The following is a 16766-nucleotide window of genomic DNA, read 5'->3' as shown; positions in this document are numbered from 1 at the left end:
GGGAAGTGTAGTGTAAGACGAGGCAAGGCAAGCCCAGGTGTCCAAATGCCATGGAATCTTACAGGCCATGATCGTAAGGAGCTTGAGTTTATTCACTGAACAATGACACATCACTGAGGGATTTTGAACAGGCGAATGACATGATCTGATTTATGTTTTAAGAAGGTCATGGTGACTGCTTTCTGAAGAGTACATTGAAAAGGGACTTGTGTAAAACAGGACCAGACAAGAGATGGTGGTTTGGCTTCAAGGGCTGTGGGAGAGTGGAAAAGAACTGAGTAAGTTTATGCTTATTGGGAGCAGAACCTACTATAATGTGCTGATAAACTGCATGAGGGAAGGAGGGGTCAACGTGGATGCCAAGGTTTTGGCCTGGGCAGCGGGATGGCTAGTGATGACATCCGCTCTGGGGGTTGGGGGTCGGGGGCTGATTTGTGGAGGCAGCCCCGACAAATATTACTCAGGCAGTTGGACGCCTCAGTGGAACTCAGGAAAGAGATTTTGGCTAGAGACCAGAAAGTATTCAGCCATGTGATACAAAAAAGAGATTTACTGAAGAAGACACAAGATACAGGAAACACCGTATATAGGACAATGATGCCTCAGCCCCCTTCAAAGTAGGCACCTTGGAACCTCACATAGTTCTCCCAGTCACCATTGTATTTTCTTGACTCTTATTGAGGGTCTGAACTCTCTTCTCTTTCAAAGGTGATTTCAGTTTTGGAAAGAGCCAGATGTTGCAGGGCACCAAATCTGGGCTGTAGGGGGGCTGAGTCACCTGGATAATTTGATGTTTTGCAAAAAAACTCTGCATGAGACATGATGCATGAGCGGACACGTCGTCATGATGAAGGTGCCAATCACCAGTTGCCCATAGCTGTGGCCTTCTGAATCACCCAGTTTTCATGAGGAATGTTCAAGCTTCATGCAAAATCTGATGCAGACTCATTGCTGTACTCGCTCAGTCATTTTGTATAGACGGCCACACAGTGTGCCTGCTCACTCAATGGCATCTACCGACACTGACTAGAACACTGACTAGTACAGTGAAGTCATCGTTGTTCACACAGGAGCATTCCAATCCACTCTTGCTGCCAGGTTATATCCATGTCACTGAAATTGTTCTCATTATATTAACAATGGCTGGCCTTTTCCCGGACAGGCTCTTTAGAGCTATGGAACTAGATAAGAACACCTAGGCAAACAGTACTGACAGAGGACAGGACTCAGCACTGATCCCCGCAGCTCTACAATATTTAGAGGGCAGTGGAAGAGGCAGCAAATGAACCCAAGAAAGAGCTTCCAGTGAGTCAAGAGGAAAACCGGAAGAGTGTGGCCTGATGGAAGGCAATACAGGGGGAAGCGTTTCACAAGCGCTCAACTGTACCGGATGCTGCTGAGGAGTCCCATAAACTCTGGACCCAGAAATGGAAGTGGTCTTGGCCAAATAGAGGTTGTTGGTGAGCTTGACAAGAGGGTTTTCTCAAAATGGTACAGACAGAGACTAGACTAGATTGAGGAGTAAGGGAGGGAGTGGGAATATCATACAAAGCCAGCTCTTGTGAGTGTTTTGCTGTCAAGGGAATGAAAGGAGGCACAGCCCTTAGGAAATGGAGGATCAAGGTAGAAGAATCTTAAAAGTTAGAATCCTTAGAGCAGTGCGTGTCCAGTGGGGAGGAAGAAAAAAATGATGCGGAAAAAGGACATAAATCCTGAACCAAAGCCCTTAAGAAGGCGGCAGGGGAAGGAATCCAGAACCCCGAGGGTTGGCCTTTGAGGGCAGTAAAGAAAACAGAATATCCTGGCTGGTGTAGCTCAGTGGATTGAGCACGGGCCTGCGAACCAGACAATCGCGGTTCAATTCCCAGTCAGGGCACATGCCAGGGTTGCAGGCAGGTTCCCTGCAGGCCAGATCCCAGCAGGGGACGCACGAAAGGCAACCATACATTGATGTTTCTCTCCCTCTCTCCTTCCCTTCCCCTCTAAAGATAAATAAATAAAATCTTAAAAAAAAGAAAAAAGAAAACAGAATATACTTACAGATGTAGATGGCTTTGTAGATCCAGAGGGAGATAATCAGGAAGCTGGGTAGATCTTGGTTTGCCGATGATCGCCAGGAAGATCCATTTTTTCCCAGTGAACTCTCTATGTTCTGGCCCTTGAATCCAAGCTATGGTAAAGGATGATAGGTTGTAGAATCTACCTCTGCTAACATCTTTTCATAGACTAGGAGACTAATTTTATTATTATTTTTTCTCTGCACTTGTCGGGAAGTTTTGCAATCCCAGGTTTGAACAAATCAGTTCACGTCAACATCACTAGGCTCTGCCGTCAGGGCCGGCCACTGCTCTGTAGCAGTGGGGACAAGGCGCCCTGAGCAAGGGGGAAATGCACACCCCTGCCTACACACAGCTCTGATTCTTTGCCATTCTGGAGTATTTTTTATCTTCAAGTAAAAAAAAAAAAAAAAATATATATATATATATATATATATATATATATATATATATATATATATGGCATACACTTCTTCCCCCTTTGTACAACAACAAAATCTGCGCAACAGTACTTTTATTTTTAGTCCCATGTTTCAGCCTGTTCTATGGTCTCCTCCTTTACCTGTTACTAGTATTGAAAAGTAGTTTTGTCTACTGCTAGGTAATTCTAAGAACTAATTTGTCTTAGGCCCTGATGCTCAGTAGTTCCTAAGGAAGGGCAGTTTATTTTGCAGGGTCCAAAGTGGGTCATGTCGTGTCCAAATGGAAGAAACTGAGCAAAAACAATGAAAATATGGGCTGTCATGAACTCCCCTCGGACACCGTTATTTATGCTCCAGTGGGTAAGCTTCCATTAAGGAAAGTGGTAGAAACTCTAGCACTTAGGTTAAAACACATCTGTAAAAGGCACTAAAAATGTATTTAAACGATTCCCTGTAAAATACCCTGGGAAGTATATATATATGACCAAGGAGACCTGATCTCTAATTTTTCTGATTCTAAAAAATTACCTTATATTTGCAAAAAAGAGTACTTGAGCCCTGGCTGGTGTAGCTCAGTGGATTGAGCGTGGACCTGCAAACCAAAGGACCACGGTTCGATTCCCAGTCAGGACACATGCCTGGGTTGCAGGCCAGTTCCCAGCAGGGGACGCACAAGAGGCAACCACACATTGATATTTCTCTCCCTCTCTCCTTCCCTTGCCCTCAGAAGATAAATAAATAAAATCTTTAAAAAAAAGAGTACTTTAGAGTTGAAGAAAAAGGGAGTGGACTTCCCATGTGAATAGTAAAAACATCCATGCATTTCTTAGCCTTAAAATGGGGAGACAGCTTTAAAAATCAACTCTGTCCAAAAATCCAAATGTCATAAACCATAAAAGTTTAAAGCTAGATAGGGCATGGACTTAATGGTGAACAAGAGACTGTGATCTAATCTGCACAGTATCACTACTCAGGAAATAAATATACAACCAGGACTTCGGCTTACATTTGTCTGAACACCCACTGTGTGCTTCATCCTGTGTCCTGTAAGTAATACCTAGACAGACATTTGTGTGATCGGTGAAGAATTTGGGAGAAGATTCCTAATCATTTTCCTATTTGACTTGGGGCAGGCTATTTAACTTTAATAGTTTCACTTTCTCCAACCATAAAATGAAAAGGCAATCTCTTAAAATATTTGAATGTTGTTATGGACTGAACTGAATTTTTGTGCCCACGCCAGCAAATTCATTTGTTGAAACCTGTTGCCCTCCCCGCAATGTGATGGTATTACTTTGGGAAGGTAACTAGGAGCAGATAAGGTCACAGGGTGCTCACGAATGAGATTAGTGCTCTTATTAGAGGTCCAGACAGCTCACTTTCAATCTCTGCTCTCAGTCACAAAGAGAAGTCAGCGGTTTGCGTCCTGGAACATGGCCCTCACCAGACCAGCCCATGCTGGCACTCTTGACCTTGGACTTCAAGCCTCCAAAACCGAGAAATAAATTTTTGTTGTTTTTAGACTACCAAGTCTATGGTATTCTGTTATAGCAACCCAAACTGACTAAGATAAATATTAAATGATTGAAGATGCCTTGTGCTAGTGAATATATTATATCAAAAGCACAAACGACAAAAGAAAAAGTAAATAGACCTACATCAAAATAAAAAATTTTGTGCTGCCGATGGTCATTAAGAACATGAAATGACATCCCACAGAATGGGAAAAAATAATTGCAGATTATATATCTGATAAGAGACCGGTATCCAGAATATATAAAGAACTCTTACAACTCACCCAGAAAAATACAGTAACTAAAAAAATGAACAAAGGACTTTAACAGATATTTGTCCAAAGAAGGTGTTCAAGTGGCTAACAAACACATGAAAAGATGCTCACCATCAGTAGACCTTCAAGAAATGCAAAAACAAAACCACAATGAGATACCACTTCACATATATTAGTGTGGCTATAATTAAAAAAGACAGATGATGACAAGTGCTGGTGAGGACATACAGCAATTGCTGGTGGGAATGTAAAATGATCAACTGCTTTGGAAAAGTCTGTCAAGTTGCTCAAAAAGTTAAACATATAACCCAGCAATTCCACTCTTAGGTATCTGCCCAAGAGAAATGAAACCCTATGTCCACACAAAACTTGCACAAGAATGTTTAGAGCAGCATTATTCATAATAGCCAAAAGGTGGAAACACCCCAAATATCCATTAACTAGTGAATAAACAAAATGTGGTCTAGCCATACAATGGGATACTGTCTGGCATTAAGGAAATGCAGTAGTGACATGTGCTACAGTATGGATGAACCTTGAAAACACATGCTAAGTGAAAGCAGTTAAATACAAAAGGCCGCATTTTATAGGATTCCGCTGATACAAAACATTCAGAAAAGGCAAACTCATAGAGACAGAAAGTAGATTGGTGGTTGTCCAGAGCTGGGTGGAAAGCGTGGGGAGTGATGGTTAATAGGTATGCAGTGTCTTTTTGGGCGATGAAGATGTTCTGGAATAAGTGATGACAGTCGAACAGCTCTCTGCAAATGCACTCACCACTGTACACTTTAAATGGCTGAATTGTGTGGTATGTGAGTTATATGACAGTAGTGATGTTTGAAAAAAGAAGTGAACGTATTAACACCAATGTCACCAGGACTCCAAATTCTGGCTTACACAGAATTCCTTTCCTGGAGAGCAGATAATATGCATTGCCAGCAGTGGTCTAATTTTACTCACAAATTCCTTACATATCTAGCTGTCAGGTTACTATTTTAAGCAAGGATCCAGAAAAAAAATCTCTTAATTCTGGAACGCAGTCTTTAAGATTATCGTTTAGTAAACCATCCAATACAGTGTATTCTTCATTATGGGGCAAAATCAGAAATTACATGATGCTGATGACTTTTCAATTCAGATCTGTATATTATAAAATGTTTCAAAGAATAGGTTGGTGGTTGCCAGCGGAGGGTGGGGTGGGGGTGGGGCGAAATGGGTGAAGGGGGTCAAAGGTACAAACCTCCAGTTGTAAATCTTGGGATGTAACGTGCAGCGCAGGGACTAGAGTTAGCAATACTAAAATGCGTATTTGAAAGTTGCTAAGAGGGTAAGTCTTAGAAGCTGTCTCCCCAAGGAAAAAATTGTAACTACTGATGTGTGGTAATGAATGTTAACTAAACTTATTGTGGTAATCACTTCACAACATATAGATATATATCAAATCACTATGTTGTACTCCTAAAATATAAGTCAATTATATCCCAAATTTTAAAAATTTGTATTCTTGCCTGAGGATGGTTTCTTTCCATCGACTCCAAGACTCCAAAAGCCTTCCTTGTGTATGTGAATCCACCTTAAAGTGTTTTGGGTGTCTCTCACTTATGCTTTCATGTTTTACCATCAGTTTGGACACACACTTGAAAAGAAACCAAATCAGAAACTCTCTGTCCAAAGTAATATGAAATGAAGTTCTACTTGTGTTAGAGTTCTCTTCCCAATGGGCTTTCTTTGCAGAGGAAGAGAAAGGCGTTTTCAGAACGTGAGCGGTCCGTGTGTTAGAGAACACTGGCCCCACAAAAGGAGGCGTTCTCCGTTTTCTCTCAACTTCTTTTCCGCGGCATCGTGGACACTCGAGGTGTTTGGGAGCCACTAAAAAGCAAGCGCCTGGGAACAACGGAGGCGCTAGGGGGCCGGGTCGCGGGCAGGAGCCACTCCTGGCCGATCCTCCCAAAGTCGCTACAGGCGCAGCGCCTCGCGGCCTCCGCCCTCGCCTGCCAGCGCGGCCCTCGCGGCAGCCCACCTGGATCTAGTCACCCCCCGCCGTCACCATGGCACCGCGCCGCCCCGCGCCCAGCCTGCTCTCTTGCCTGCTCACAGCCCACTCGCCCCTCCCCCCGCCCCGCGCTCCCGCTGGGAAGGGGGTGGTGCGGAGGCTGGAGGAGACGCAAGCGTGAAGAAATCGGCGGTGCGAAGCCCGCGGCTTATTGGCTGCCTGGCCTTGGGACAGAAGCCCCGCCCCTCTGGCGGGGATCACGTGATCCCTTTCAAAGATGGCCGCCCTGTTGTTTTGATGAATAATACTTGCTGGGGCGAGGGGATTAGAGTAGGGGTGGAGGGGTAGGAGGATTTACTCTTTCTGCTGGAGCATCGCGAGCCTAGTCCTCCTCCTCCCCCCTGCCCAGGCTCCGGCGTGGAGGCGGGGCGTGGCCGGCCTGCTTTGGGAGGGGAGGGGCTTGCCCCTTCTGTGCTGGGCTCTCTGCCTGGGCGGCTGTGGGGTCGCCCTACCTCGGGGCGTCCACTCTGCAGTTGAACAGTTCCCGCCGTGGATAAAGGGTAGGAAGGAGAGCAGGATCTGCTGGAGGAAGCGCAGCTGCCGCGCCGCCACCACTACGAAGGCACGCCTGGCTTGGGGCACGAGGCGAGCTGGAGCTGCAGCTTAGTCTGGGTAACCTGGGAGGCAGAGGGTAGTCAGTGGCGCCTTAAGATAACCCTGTAGCAGCAGCAGTGGCGGCCAAAGGAAGCTGTTCAGGGTACCAGCAGCTGTAGGAATCCCCAGGGGCGATTGGAGTGACTGACGCCAAGGCAGTTCAGTGCCTCGTCTTATTTTTTAACCTCTGACTATGCAATTCTGAAACCTCCCCCATTCGGGGGACCAGACAGCCCTACAGACACCGTCCACTCTTCTCCCGCCCTGGTCTCAAGAACAGAAGGATCTCTCCCTAACGCCTTTCACCATTAAGAGGAAAGCGATGGAGGAGCTGAGCGCTGATGAGGTGAGGAGGCTGGGGGACACCTTTGGAGATTACTTGGCAACTCTTCGGCGCTTTGGACAGGAAGGGTATTGCGCCAGTGGAGAGTGGTCCGTCGTTGGGCTTGGCGGGGGAGATGACGTTTTCCAGGAATAAAACGAGTCCCTGAGAGGGTCTTTGGTTGTATTCGCCTTTATTCCTTGCCTTTTTTCATCACTCTCAACTCCATTTGCTTCTTTTCGAGTCTTCTTTTAGGGTCTGAAGAAGAGAGCATATCGAGCCGTTCATTTTTTTTTTCAGGGTATTTAAGAACGAAGGGCTAGATTTACATCAAGTTGGGAGTGTGTGTGCGCGCTCGCGTCTTACTGCAGAGATTTAAAGAATAATTTTGGGTGAAATCAGAATGTATGAGTAGTGTTTGAAAGCCCAAGAATGTGTTTTTTAAGAGTAGTGTTTGAAAACTCCAGTACGTGTGGCTGTGTCATTGTGTAAGTTGATTAAACATACGTTTGTCTTTGGGGGTGGCCTACAGACAGATACTTTGATATTTAATAAAATATGTATCTTCTCAATAGCCTAGTGAATTCCAGTTAAATTCTAATCATTTAACAGTCCACCATTGACTTCTGGCATACTCCTCTTTAATTCAGCTTTTTTCTAGTTTTTGTCCCTTTCAAACTTGCGTTTTGCTGTAGCAGACACAGAACAACAAGCAAATGGAAGCAAATGGCTTTGTAAACTGCCCTGGTTGTGTTTCTGAAGGGGATCTTAGCGCTTTCTTGATGTTTTGCAGGTTATTTAATAAGATTGTCAAAAAAAACACACAAACCATTGGCACTTAGGGTACAGGGAATTTTTTGCGGTTCTACTGACTTCTCCCTTCCTTTTTACAAATTGGGAGCTTCCCTCTTAGGACCCCTGCTGGCCTCACTCTCTTCAGCCTCCCTCCTCATTTCTTCCACTGGCCAGTATAATACTTGCCTACAGTATTGTGGAAGTAGTCACCCATCAGTTTGGTTGTCCTATAAAACTCTCATGCTTCAGTTCTAACTAGAGAGTAGTCAGTATGTTTACTTTGGGACTAAAATTTCCCGGGGATGGGGCATGCAAGTGGCGGGTTAAGGGTCAGGTGGGAAAGGAAGCAGATTATTTTATTGGTTGTGATACTTGGGTGTTTGGAAAGCCAGGATTGCCCGTTCTGTGTTACTGACTTTGTTCTCTCAAATACATCAGGAATGGGATCTTAAATTAGAATAATATTGAACAGTCTCTTTTATTCAGGTAGGAGCCATCTAAGTAACCCTTAGATGCACTTTGTTTTATGTAGTTTTTAAAAGTGTCTGCCTCCCCCCTTTTTCTTTACTATTAATTCTGCTAGTAATTTCTTTTAAGGCAAAAAGAGTTTATATTTTTTAGTAGTCCTTTACTTTTCTTTCCCCCCTTGACGCTCTCTAAATTGTCCCTGGTTTAGAAGTTTTTACATGCTTGAGTGTTCACCAAGAAATTATTTTCATCCAGGAAAGCATACAGACCAGTTACAGATACTGTGCATTTGAACAGTGGCTCTTCCCTTCATCCAGCCCTTGAGAAAGGTCTGACTTTTTTGTGACCATATAAGGACAAATGTAATCGTCTTGGAGGAGATAGAAAAACATTTTTCAAGGTCAACAGAATATCAAAAAACGTTAAATTTTAATTCACCACTAGAAGGTCAATATAAAATTTTGCTCAACAAATTAGTTGGCTTGAACACAAAGGGATAGTTCAATAGCTGTTCATTTTACTCTCAGCAACTTAGAACAATTTTTTTTTTTTGCAAAAACTCCTTAAGATATTTTTTCTTTCCAATCCATTTTCTTTAATTCTGGGATTAGGTGAGCAGTTCTCAACAGGGATATTTCCAAAGCTGTTGCCTTTGTATTACTACTCAGTGGAAACTTTTTTCACAGGTATGGTAGGTGACATTCATTTGGTTAGAAAATAATACACTTAATGTTACTAAAAATTCAGACATACATCATAGGGCGAAAACAGGCAAACAGTGGTCTTTCAGTAGGAAATTAGGTAAGGCAGAGTTTCACATTTTAATAAAATGAAAATGTATGAGACTATAGTCTATGAAAAATAGAGGCTGGTACAACCAGTCTAGTGGCTCTAGGAGATTTTACATTCAGGTCCTTTTTGGTTTCTCTCATAGATCACCTTGAGTTCTTATATTCTTCTTTCTTTTTTTTTTTTTTTTTTTTTTGCCCCCAGTTTTTTTTGTTTATTTGTTTCTTTGCTTTTTAAAAAAAGTTGTTCAAGTACTGTTGTCTCCATTTCCCCCCAGCATTCTCCCCTACCCCCCCATTCCAACCTCCCACCCTTGGTTCTACCCGCTGTGGCTTTGTCCATGGGTCCTTCATACATGTTCCTTGAGTTCTTATGCTTTTCTTTGGTGCTTTCCGAGTACTTTGTTAACTTCATTGCTGTTTGTTATGTGGGTAGCCCATTGCAGGGAGTTCATGGCTCTCCAGGGCAGGTCCATGACTAAGTTCATTCTCTTCACGAACCTACATTCCACGGCATCATTATTTACATTATCTTCATCTGTGCCCTGCTGTGTGTTGTTTTCCATGTAATGATGCTGTCCGTGAGTAGGGCAGGTATTTTAAAATTGGTTTGCAACTGTAGTGATGAGATTGCATTGGAATGATTTGCTTTTTTTTCCCCCTCTTTCTTTTTTTTGCTAAATCTTTATGACCTAGTTTATCTTCAAGATGGCTGGCTGGGATTTAGGGTGTGGTCAAGGTTTTAGAAGAGTGTTAAGCCTTCCTTCTTAAAGGAAGAATAGTGACCTTAGACTTTTTAGTCGGATTCCTTAAGTGTGAAGGGACTGGTCTTATTAACAGCTTTAGAAGCCAGCTCTTTGTGCCAGTCACTTCACAGCCATTGTCTCACTTGGTAAAACAGAGCCACCAAGGAGGACCTTCACTTTCCCTTATTTTATAGGTGAGGCAACTGACATTTGGGTTAAGTACTTTGTCCATAGTGACCTGGCTGAGAAGCAATAGAGTTGGAATTCAAACCCAGCGAACCGAATCTAGGATCTCTTGTACCACTTTTTGCGGCTTAACAGCTGGCAATAGATTCATGCCAGCTTCTATATAAATACCCTACTAACATGCATGCTTGATCGCCATAGTTTTCTATAGAAGTGTTGTTTTTCATGAATGCATTCATGACATGATCCAACTCACAGTCTTTTTTTGGTAGTGACTCTCGCCCCTCCAGAATTATTCACCCAACAAACAATTTTTAAAAAGTTGCTGTATATTCCCAGCAATGTGTTAGGTAGGTTAAGAGAAAGACAGTCCTTTTTTCATAAGGAAATTTTAATTTAATGGGTTGGGGGGGAGGATGTACGTATAGAGAAAGATAGGAGTCCTTCGATAACAGTGCAGGGTGCTTTGGAGGTGTGCACAAGACATTTAAAAAAAAGAAGAAGGGACCACATCTTAGTGGAGACTTAGAAGAAAAAGATGATGTTTATGCTGAGCAGTAGTTGCCAGGGGATGGCTCTTGGAACTGGCTGTGACACTGGGGAGCTCAAGAAGGAGCTAGAAGTAGTGGGACCCGAGACAGGATTCTGCCTGTGGGAGCCAGGTCTTGGTGGGTTTTCAGAAAGGCCTAAGAGTTTGAACTTTCTCAGTAAGACTGTGGGAAGCCTTTGAAGGGCCCTACGGGATCCAGAAGGTGGTTGACAAGGGTGTACAAGGTGGATCAGGGAGAAGGCAGCTGCAGGCCGGGAGGCCCGGCAGGAGGCTCCAGGGAGTGGAGTGGAGGTGGGCGAACGTCAGAACCATCCAGGGTCCAAGTTAACCCACTTCTAATGACCAGTTTGATGTGAAGGAGGTGGGGACAGGGAAGGAGTAGAGGAAAAATGAGTCCGTGGTTTCTGGCCTGGGAGAAGGATGGACTGGGGGAAGAGTCGGGAATTCTAGACAAGGAGTGGATTTTGGAGAACTCAGATGACTGTTTGGACCATTGAAAAATGAGCCAACATGCAGAGCCCACCCCTGGCCTTCCTAGGCCAACATCTTCGTCTTTTTGATCTTTCCTTCCTCCCTCGCTTCCTTGCTTAGATTTCATTTATTTATTTTTAGAGAGAGGGAAAGGGAGGGAGAGAGTGAGAGAAACATCGAGTGCAAGAGATACATCCATCGGTTGCCTCTTGCACACACCCTGACTGGGGACTTGGTCCACAAGCCAGGCATGTACCCTGACTGGGAATCAAACCAGCGCGACCTTTTGGTTCGCAGGCTGATGCTCAATCCACTGAGCTGCACCAGCCAGGGCTTTTTGACCTTTCTTTGTGACAGGCCTCAGAACCTAAGCTCACTTTTTCTCGGTAGATAGTTGCTACCACCACTTTGTAACCAGGATTCTTCTTCAAGCCTGGTAGGAATTTAGCTTCCCGGGCCCCTGTGTACTCCTTTTGTTCATTTTAGCCAGTGGAGAATAGTAATGATATCAGCTGATGTTTATTAAGCTCTTTTTTTAAAAGATTTTTATTTATTTATGTTTAGGGGGGAGGGAAGGAAAGAGGGAGAGAAATATCAATGTATGGTTGCCTCTCATGTGTCCCCTGCTGGGAACTGGCCTGCAACCCAGGCATGTGCCCTGACTAGGAATCGAACCGCGATCCTTTGGTTCGCAGGCCCGCGCTCAATCCACTGAGCTACACCAGTCAGGGCTTATTGATCTCTTAATATTTATTTGCTAAGCACTTATCTTGCACAGCAAGGTTGGCATTATTATCCACATTTTACAGATAAGAAAACTGAGGCTAAAAGAAGTTAAATCCAGTAATTTGCTGAAAGGGGCATGCTGGTGAGCAGTAGAACCTGGAGCTAATGCGAGACCGGTTCCAAAGTTCTTAATCCCTTCTCTAAACTACCTCCAAAATAGAAATAATATGAGCAAATTGTACTGTTTGCTGCATTTTTTACAATCATCGCCTGAGGATGTGTTTATCGGTTTCAGAGAGAGAGAGAGGAAGGGAGAGAGGGAGATAGAAACATCAATGTGAGAGAGAAACATTGGTCAGTTGCCTCCTGTACACAGCCCGACTGGGGATCGAACCCGCAACCTAGGTATGTGCCCCGACCAGGAATCACACCTGCAACCTTTTGGTGTATGGGACAATGCTCCAACCAACTGAGGCACCAGGCCAGGGCTACAGCAATTTTTTGTTCTTTGGAGATGGGAAGTAGAAGCCCTGGTTATTGCTAAGAGTGGAGTTCAGAAAGCCCTCTGCTCTCTCAGGGGAAGAAGACAGACTTCTGACCCGGGCCCGCGGGTCTTCAGGCCTTTGTCCGGCGCAGAGTGTAGTTTTTCACAAGGTTCTCACGGTGCACAGGGTGGGGTATCGCCTGTGAGCGGCCTGCTCAGGGACGTCGACTGCTTGCTTGCTGCGCTGCAGACATCAGCTGACCCCCGCTTGCACGGGGCTTCGCCCCAGTCGGAGGAGACGGGATAGACAGACATAGGCTGTACACCTGAGATGCCACTTGGTGACAAGGGCTGTAAAGAAGAGTAAAGTGGGCCAGAGGGATGGAGAGCAGTGGGGTGTGTGGAGTACATGCAGTTTTAGGAGGTGGCTTTTGAATAGAAATTTGAAGACGACACAGAGCCATCTGGGAGAAAAGTGTTCCCAGGTACAAGGAGCAGCGAGAGCCAGGGGTGTGTCCTTGATCGGCTCCAGGAACAGTGAGGCGGCAGAGTGTGGCTAGAGCCTGCGGAGCCAAGGCACAGTGGCAGCAGATGGAGTCACTCGTTTGTTGTTGGTATTTTAGCAAAAATATACTGAGTTCTTAAAACTGGGTGTCATTCAATTCTGAAACATCTCCCCTATTTTTTAATCACATTTCAACATCTTTAAAATTGGGATGCTTCTTAGAATGGTGTAATCACCCATGGCCAGGTGGCATTTGTGACACAGTTGTCACTTCCTGTTTATGTGCTAACCTGGTTATACCTGTTCACATTATGGCCCCTTCAGCTGAGTGGTATGTATGTTTAATTTAGTTGCCATTCTGAATGCTTTCAAACAAATTATGCTTCGATCAGCCACAAAAGCAAATGTTACTCTGTATACAGAGAGGGATGGATAGAGCAGTGGGGCATCAATTCGATGTGAGTGAAGACGATGCTCCTTCTTGGAGGAATGACTGCCATTTCGCATTTTATTGCCGAGCGACAACCAAGTTCATTAGGGAGCGAGCGTTGGACAGGCAGAACTCCATGAGTCTGTGAAGCTGTGTCACATTTTGAAATTAAACATACAGTTAGAAGGATTGCCTTTCATACCCTCACGATCCAGGTGAAGGTCATAGACACTCCACATTCCTCAGAAAGAAATTTCAGAGCAGCGAGAGACTGGTGTGCTGATGGCTGCTCTGTTTCGGTCTGTTGTTAAGATGTTCTGTTGTGGTTTAATGGGCAGAATGTTTCCTTGGTGGTGCAGAAAGGAATGGGGCAGCTTGCGATCAGTGACATGTCACATTCGCTGAAATAGAATGTATGCCCCGCACTGCTCTGGACCACGAGGATGTAACAGTGAGCACACAGGCGGAAGTCCCTGCTTTCGTGGGGCTTACATTCTGATTTGTGTTTTAAAAGAATCCTGGTTACTGTGAGAAGAATAAATAAAGGGGGCAGGAGCAAAAACAGAGAGAAAGCTTAGGAGGCCGCTACAGGAGCAGGGTCTGTGATGGAGAAGGGGAGGAAGGGTCAGAGAGTGGATGGCCAGGTGTTTTGTTTAGAGCCAGTGGGATTGGGGGATGGGGTGGATACCGGGTGTGAAGGACCGACGAGCGTGGCCACATGATGTCGTTGGGTGGACCAGTGCAACAGAGAGACGTGAAGTGGCAGCTGCCTGAACTAGATAGATGTCGATTTCTTTCTAAATAGAAGTCTTGGTAGGAGGCTGGGGCTGCCGTGGCAACACTGTGCTCATCAGGGACCCAGGCGCCTTGTGTCTGGGTGTCCCGACTTTCCTGACACATGGCTTCCGTCTTCAGGACCGCACTGAAACCAGAGGGAGGAGAGGAGAAAGGAAGGAGAAGTCATGCTCCTTCTCTAAGTTTGATGGCACAGTCGGGAGTCCCACGGATCACTTCCACTCACCTCCCACTGGCCAGACCTAAGTCACATGGCCACGGCTACTTGCCAGGAAGCTAAGAAATACAGTTTTTCCTGGGTAGCCATATGCTCTGCGAAAAGTTCCCTTATGTTTGAAGGGGAGAACAGTCTAGGCCTTTCTAAAATCTTCCCAAATGTGAAACACACCCTTCACCTTCCCAAAAGGAGCAGCCCTTGGTCAACTGCAGAGTCTAGGATCTCTGGGCGATACACAGGGGTGAGTGAGAAAGGTTTACAGTTATAATACAAACAAGGAATACAGTCATTAATATTAATACAAGAATAAGCTCCGTGTTTCAGGTACTGGCAACTGTAACCCTTCTTTTGCCCTCCCTGTACAGTCTGCAAACCTTTGGGTTAAAATACAGGTTGTCTGCTTCCTCCCCAGCATGCACTGTGGTGGCGCTGGAAGTAAAAACCCCCACTTGGAAAAGGGAAGAGTGGGTGTAGGGACCCCTCACTGGTCCACAGCCCTTGTCAGCTCTTGTCAGACTGCATCGTGGGGCTCCCTGGCCCGGCAGGGGTGGGAGTTCCTGACTCAGCCTGCTTAGCAGCCCCGGGTCTGCTCTCTAGAAGGGGCTCCCTTGTCCCTCACCTGCTCTGGTAGTTTTTCAGTGTCTGTTAGTTTTTCAGTGTCTGTTTTCCTCTGGGGCCACATCATGGGAAAATATCCCCTTCCTGAGCTGAACAGTTTCTCTAGCTTGTTTCTTGCTGGATACTGGGAAGGAGTTGGCTTTTTAACCCTACTTAGCCCCAAATTACTAAGCTCTGAGTAAACTTAGAGCGGAGACTGTGGACCTGCCTGAGGCACGTCTATATTCCCTTTTATCTCTGCACGCCATCGGCAAGCTGTAGCTTGAGTCTGCCTCAGTCTTGTGGGACTTTCTGCTTTAAAGAGGCAAGAAGACAGTAAGCACCCAAATTCTGAACTGTTCGACCAGTTCCCCTAGAATTACAGGTGTGTTGGCATGCAGGCTGTTTCCTGAGGTGTCGCTTGTGGCCTAACAAGGATCACATCCTATGATATCTGGGCCCGTGCTGATCCCTCTGCCATTGCCACATATAAATTCTATTAAGGTCTATGACTTCCAGTTTCCAGATTCCATATGCCTGTCAGGATATTGGTTTGGCTGCTGCAGCAGAGAGGACCAGCACAATAATGGTTTTAACAAGATAGAAGCTTACCTTTTTTCTTCATTTAAATCATTTTTTATTTTTCAGTTACAGTCGACATACAATATTATATTAGTTTCAGGTGTACACCCCAGTAATTAGATGTTACATAGCTTGCTAAGTGATCATCCCAATAAATCTCGAATCCATCTGACACCGTACATAGTTATTGTAGTATTATTGGCTGTGTTCCCCAGGACTGATCTGTAACAACCAATTTGTACTTCTCGATCCCTTCACCTTTCTCACCCATCCCCCAACCCCTTTCTATCTGGCAACTGTCAGGATGCTCTCTGTATCTCTGAGTCTATTTCTGTTCTGCTTGTTTGTTTATTTTGGTTTTTAGATTCTGTTGTTGATTGATATGTGTTGCCACTTTATTGTTCATATCTTTGATCTTTTATTTATCTTCTTAGTGAAGAACCTTTAACATTTCATGTAATACTGGTTTAGCTTTTTCTTGTCTGGGAAGCCCTTATATGTCCTTTGAGCCTAAATGGTAGCTTTGCTGTGTAGAGTCATCTTGGCTGTAGGTCCTCGCTTTTCATCACTTTGACTATTTCTTGCCAGTCCCTTCTGGCCTGCAAAGTTTCTGTTGAGGAGTCAACCGAAAGTCTTACAGGAACTCCCTTGTAGGTAACGAACTGCATTTCTCTTGCTACTTTTCAGATTCTCTTTATCTTTAACCTTTTGCATTTTAATTATGCTGTGTCTTGGCCTATTTCAGTTCATCTTGTTTGGGACTCTCTGTGCTTCCTTGACTTGTATGTCTGTTTCCTTCACCAAGTTAGGGAAGTTTCCTGTCATTATTTTTTCTTTTTAGATTTTATTTATTTACTTTTAGAGAGTGCGGACAGGGGAGGAAGAGAGGGAGAGAAACATCAATGTGTGGTTGCTTCTTGCACACCCCATACTTGGGGCCTGGCCTGCAACCCAGGCATGTGCCCCGACTGGGAATTGAACCGGCAACCCTTTGGTTTGCAGCCCACACTCAATCCACTGAGCTACATCAGCCAGGGCTATTTTTTCAAATAGGTTTTCAATTTCTTGCTCTCTCTCTTCTCCTTCTGGCACCTTCCTAATGTGAATATTGGTATGCTTGAAGTTGCCTCAGACGTTTCTTAACACTAGCCTCATTTTTGGGGGGATTCTCTTTTGTTTCTGCTGTTCT

The 16766-nt window shown here is 44.8% G+C and overlaps 1 protein-coding gene across 4 annotated transcripts in view; it reads left to right on the top strand.

Moving 5' to 3' along the window:
- The first annotated feature begins 6538 nt into the window (after positions 1–6538).
- Positions 6539–16766, top strand: part of UBE4B (ubiquitination factor E4B) — a 101014-nt gene continuing 90786 nt past the window's right edge. For all 4 annotated transcript variants that reach the window (XM_053660300.1, XM_053660302.1, XM_037165646.2 and 1 more), the window contains exon 1: positions 6539–7261. Coding sequence is in view for 3 of the 4 variants with exons in the window: in XM_053660302.1 (XP_053516277.1) it covers positions 7238–7261 (24 nt within the window). In the remaining variant the exon portion in view is untranslated. The remainder of the gene's footprint in view (positions 7262–16766) is intronic.

This window comes from Artibeus jamaicensis, unplaced genomic scaffold, assembly GCF_021234435.1.
Source record: "Artibeus jamaicensis isolate MK-2021 breed Jamaican fruit bat unplaced genomic scaffold, CSHL_Jam_final scaffold_847, whole genome shotgun sequence".
NCBI lineage: Eukaryota > Metazoa > Chordata > Mammalia > Chiroptera > Phyllostomidae > Artibeus > Artibeus jamaicensis.
This window is presented reverse-complemented; position numbering and strand designations above follow the sequence as displayed.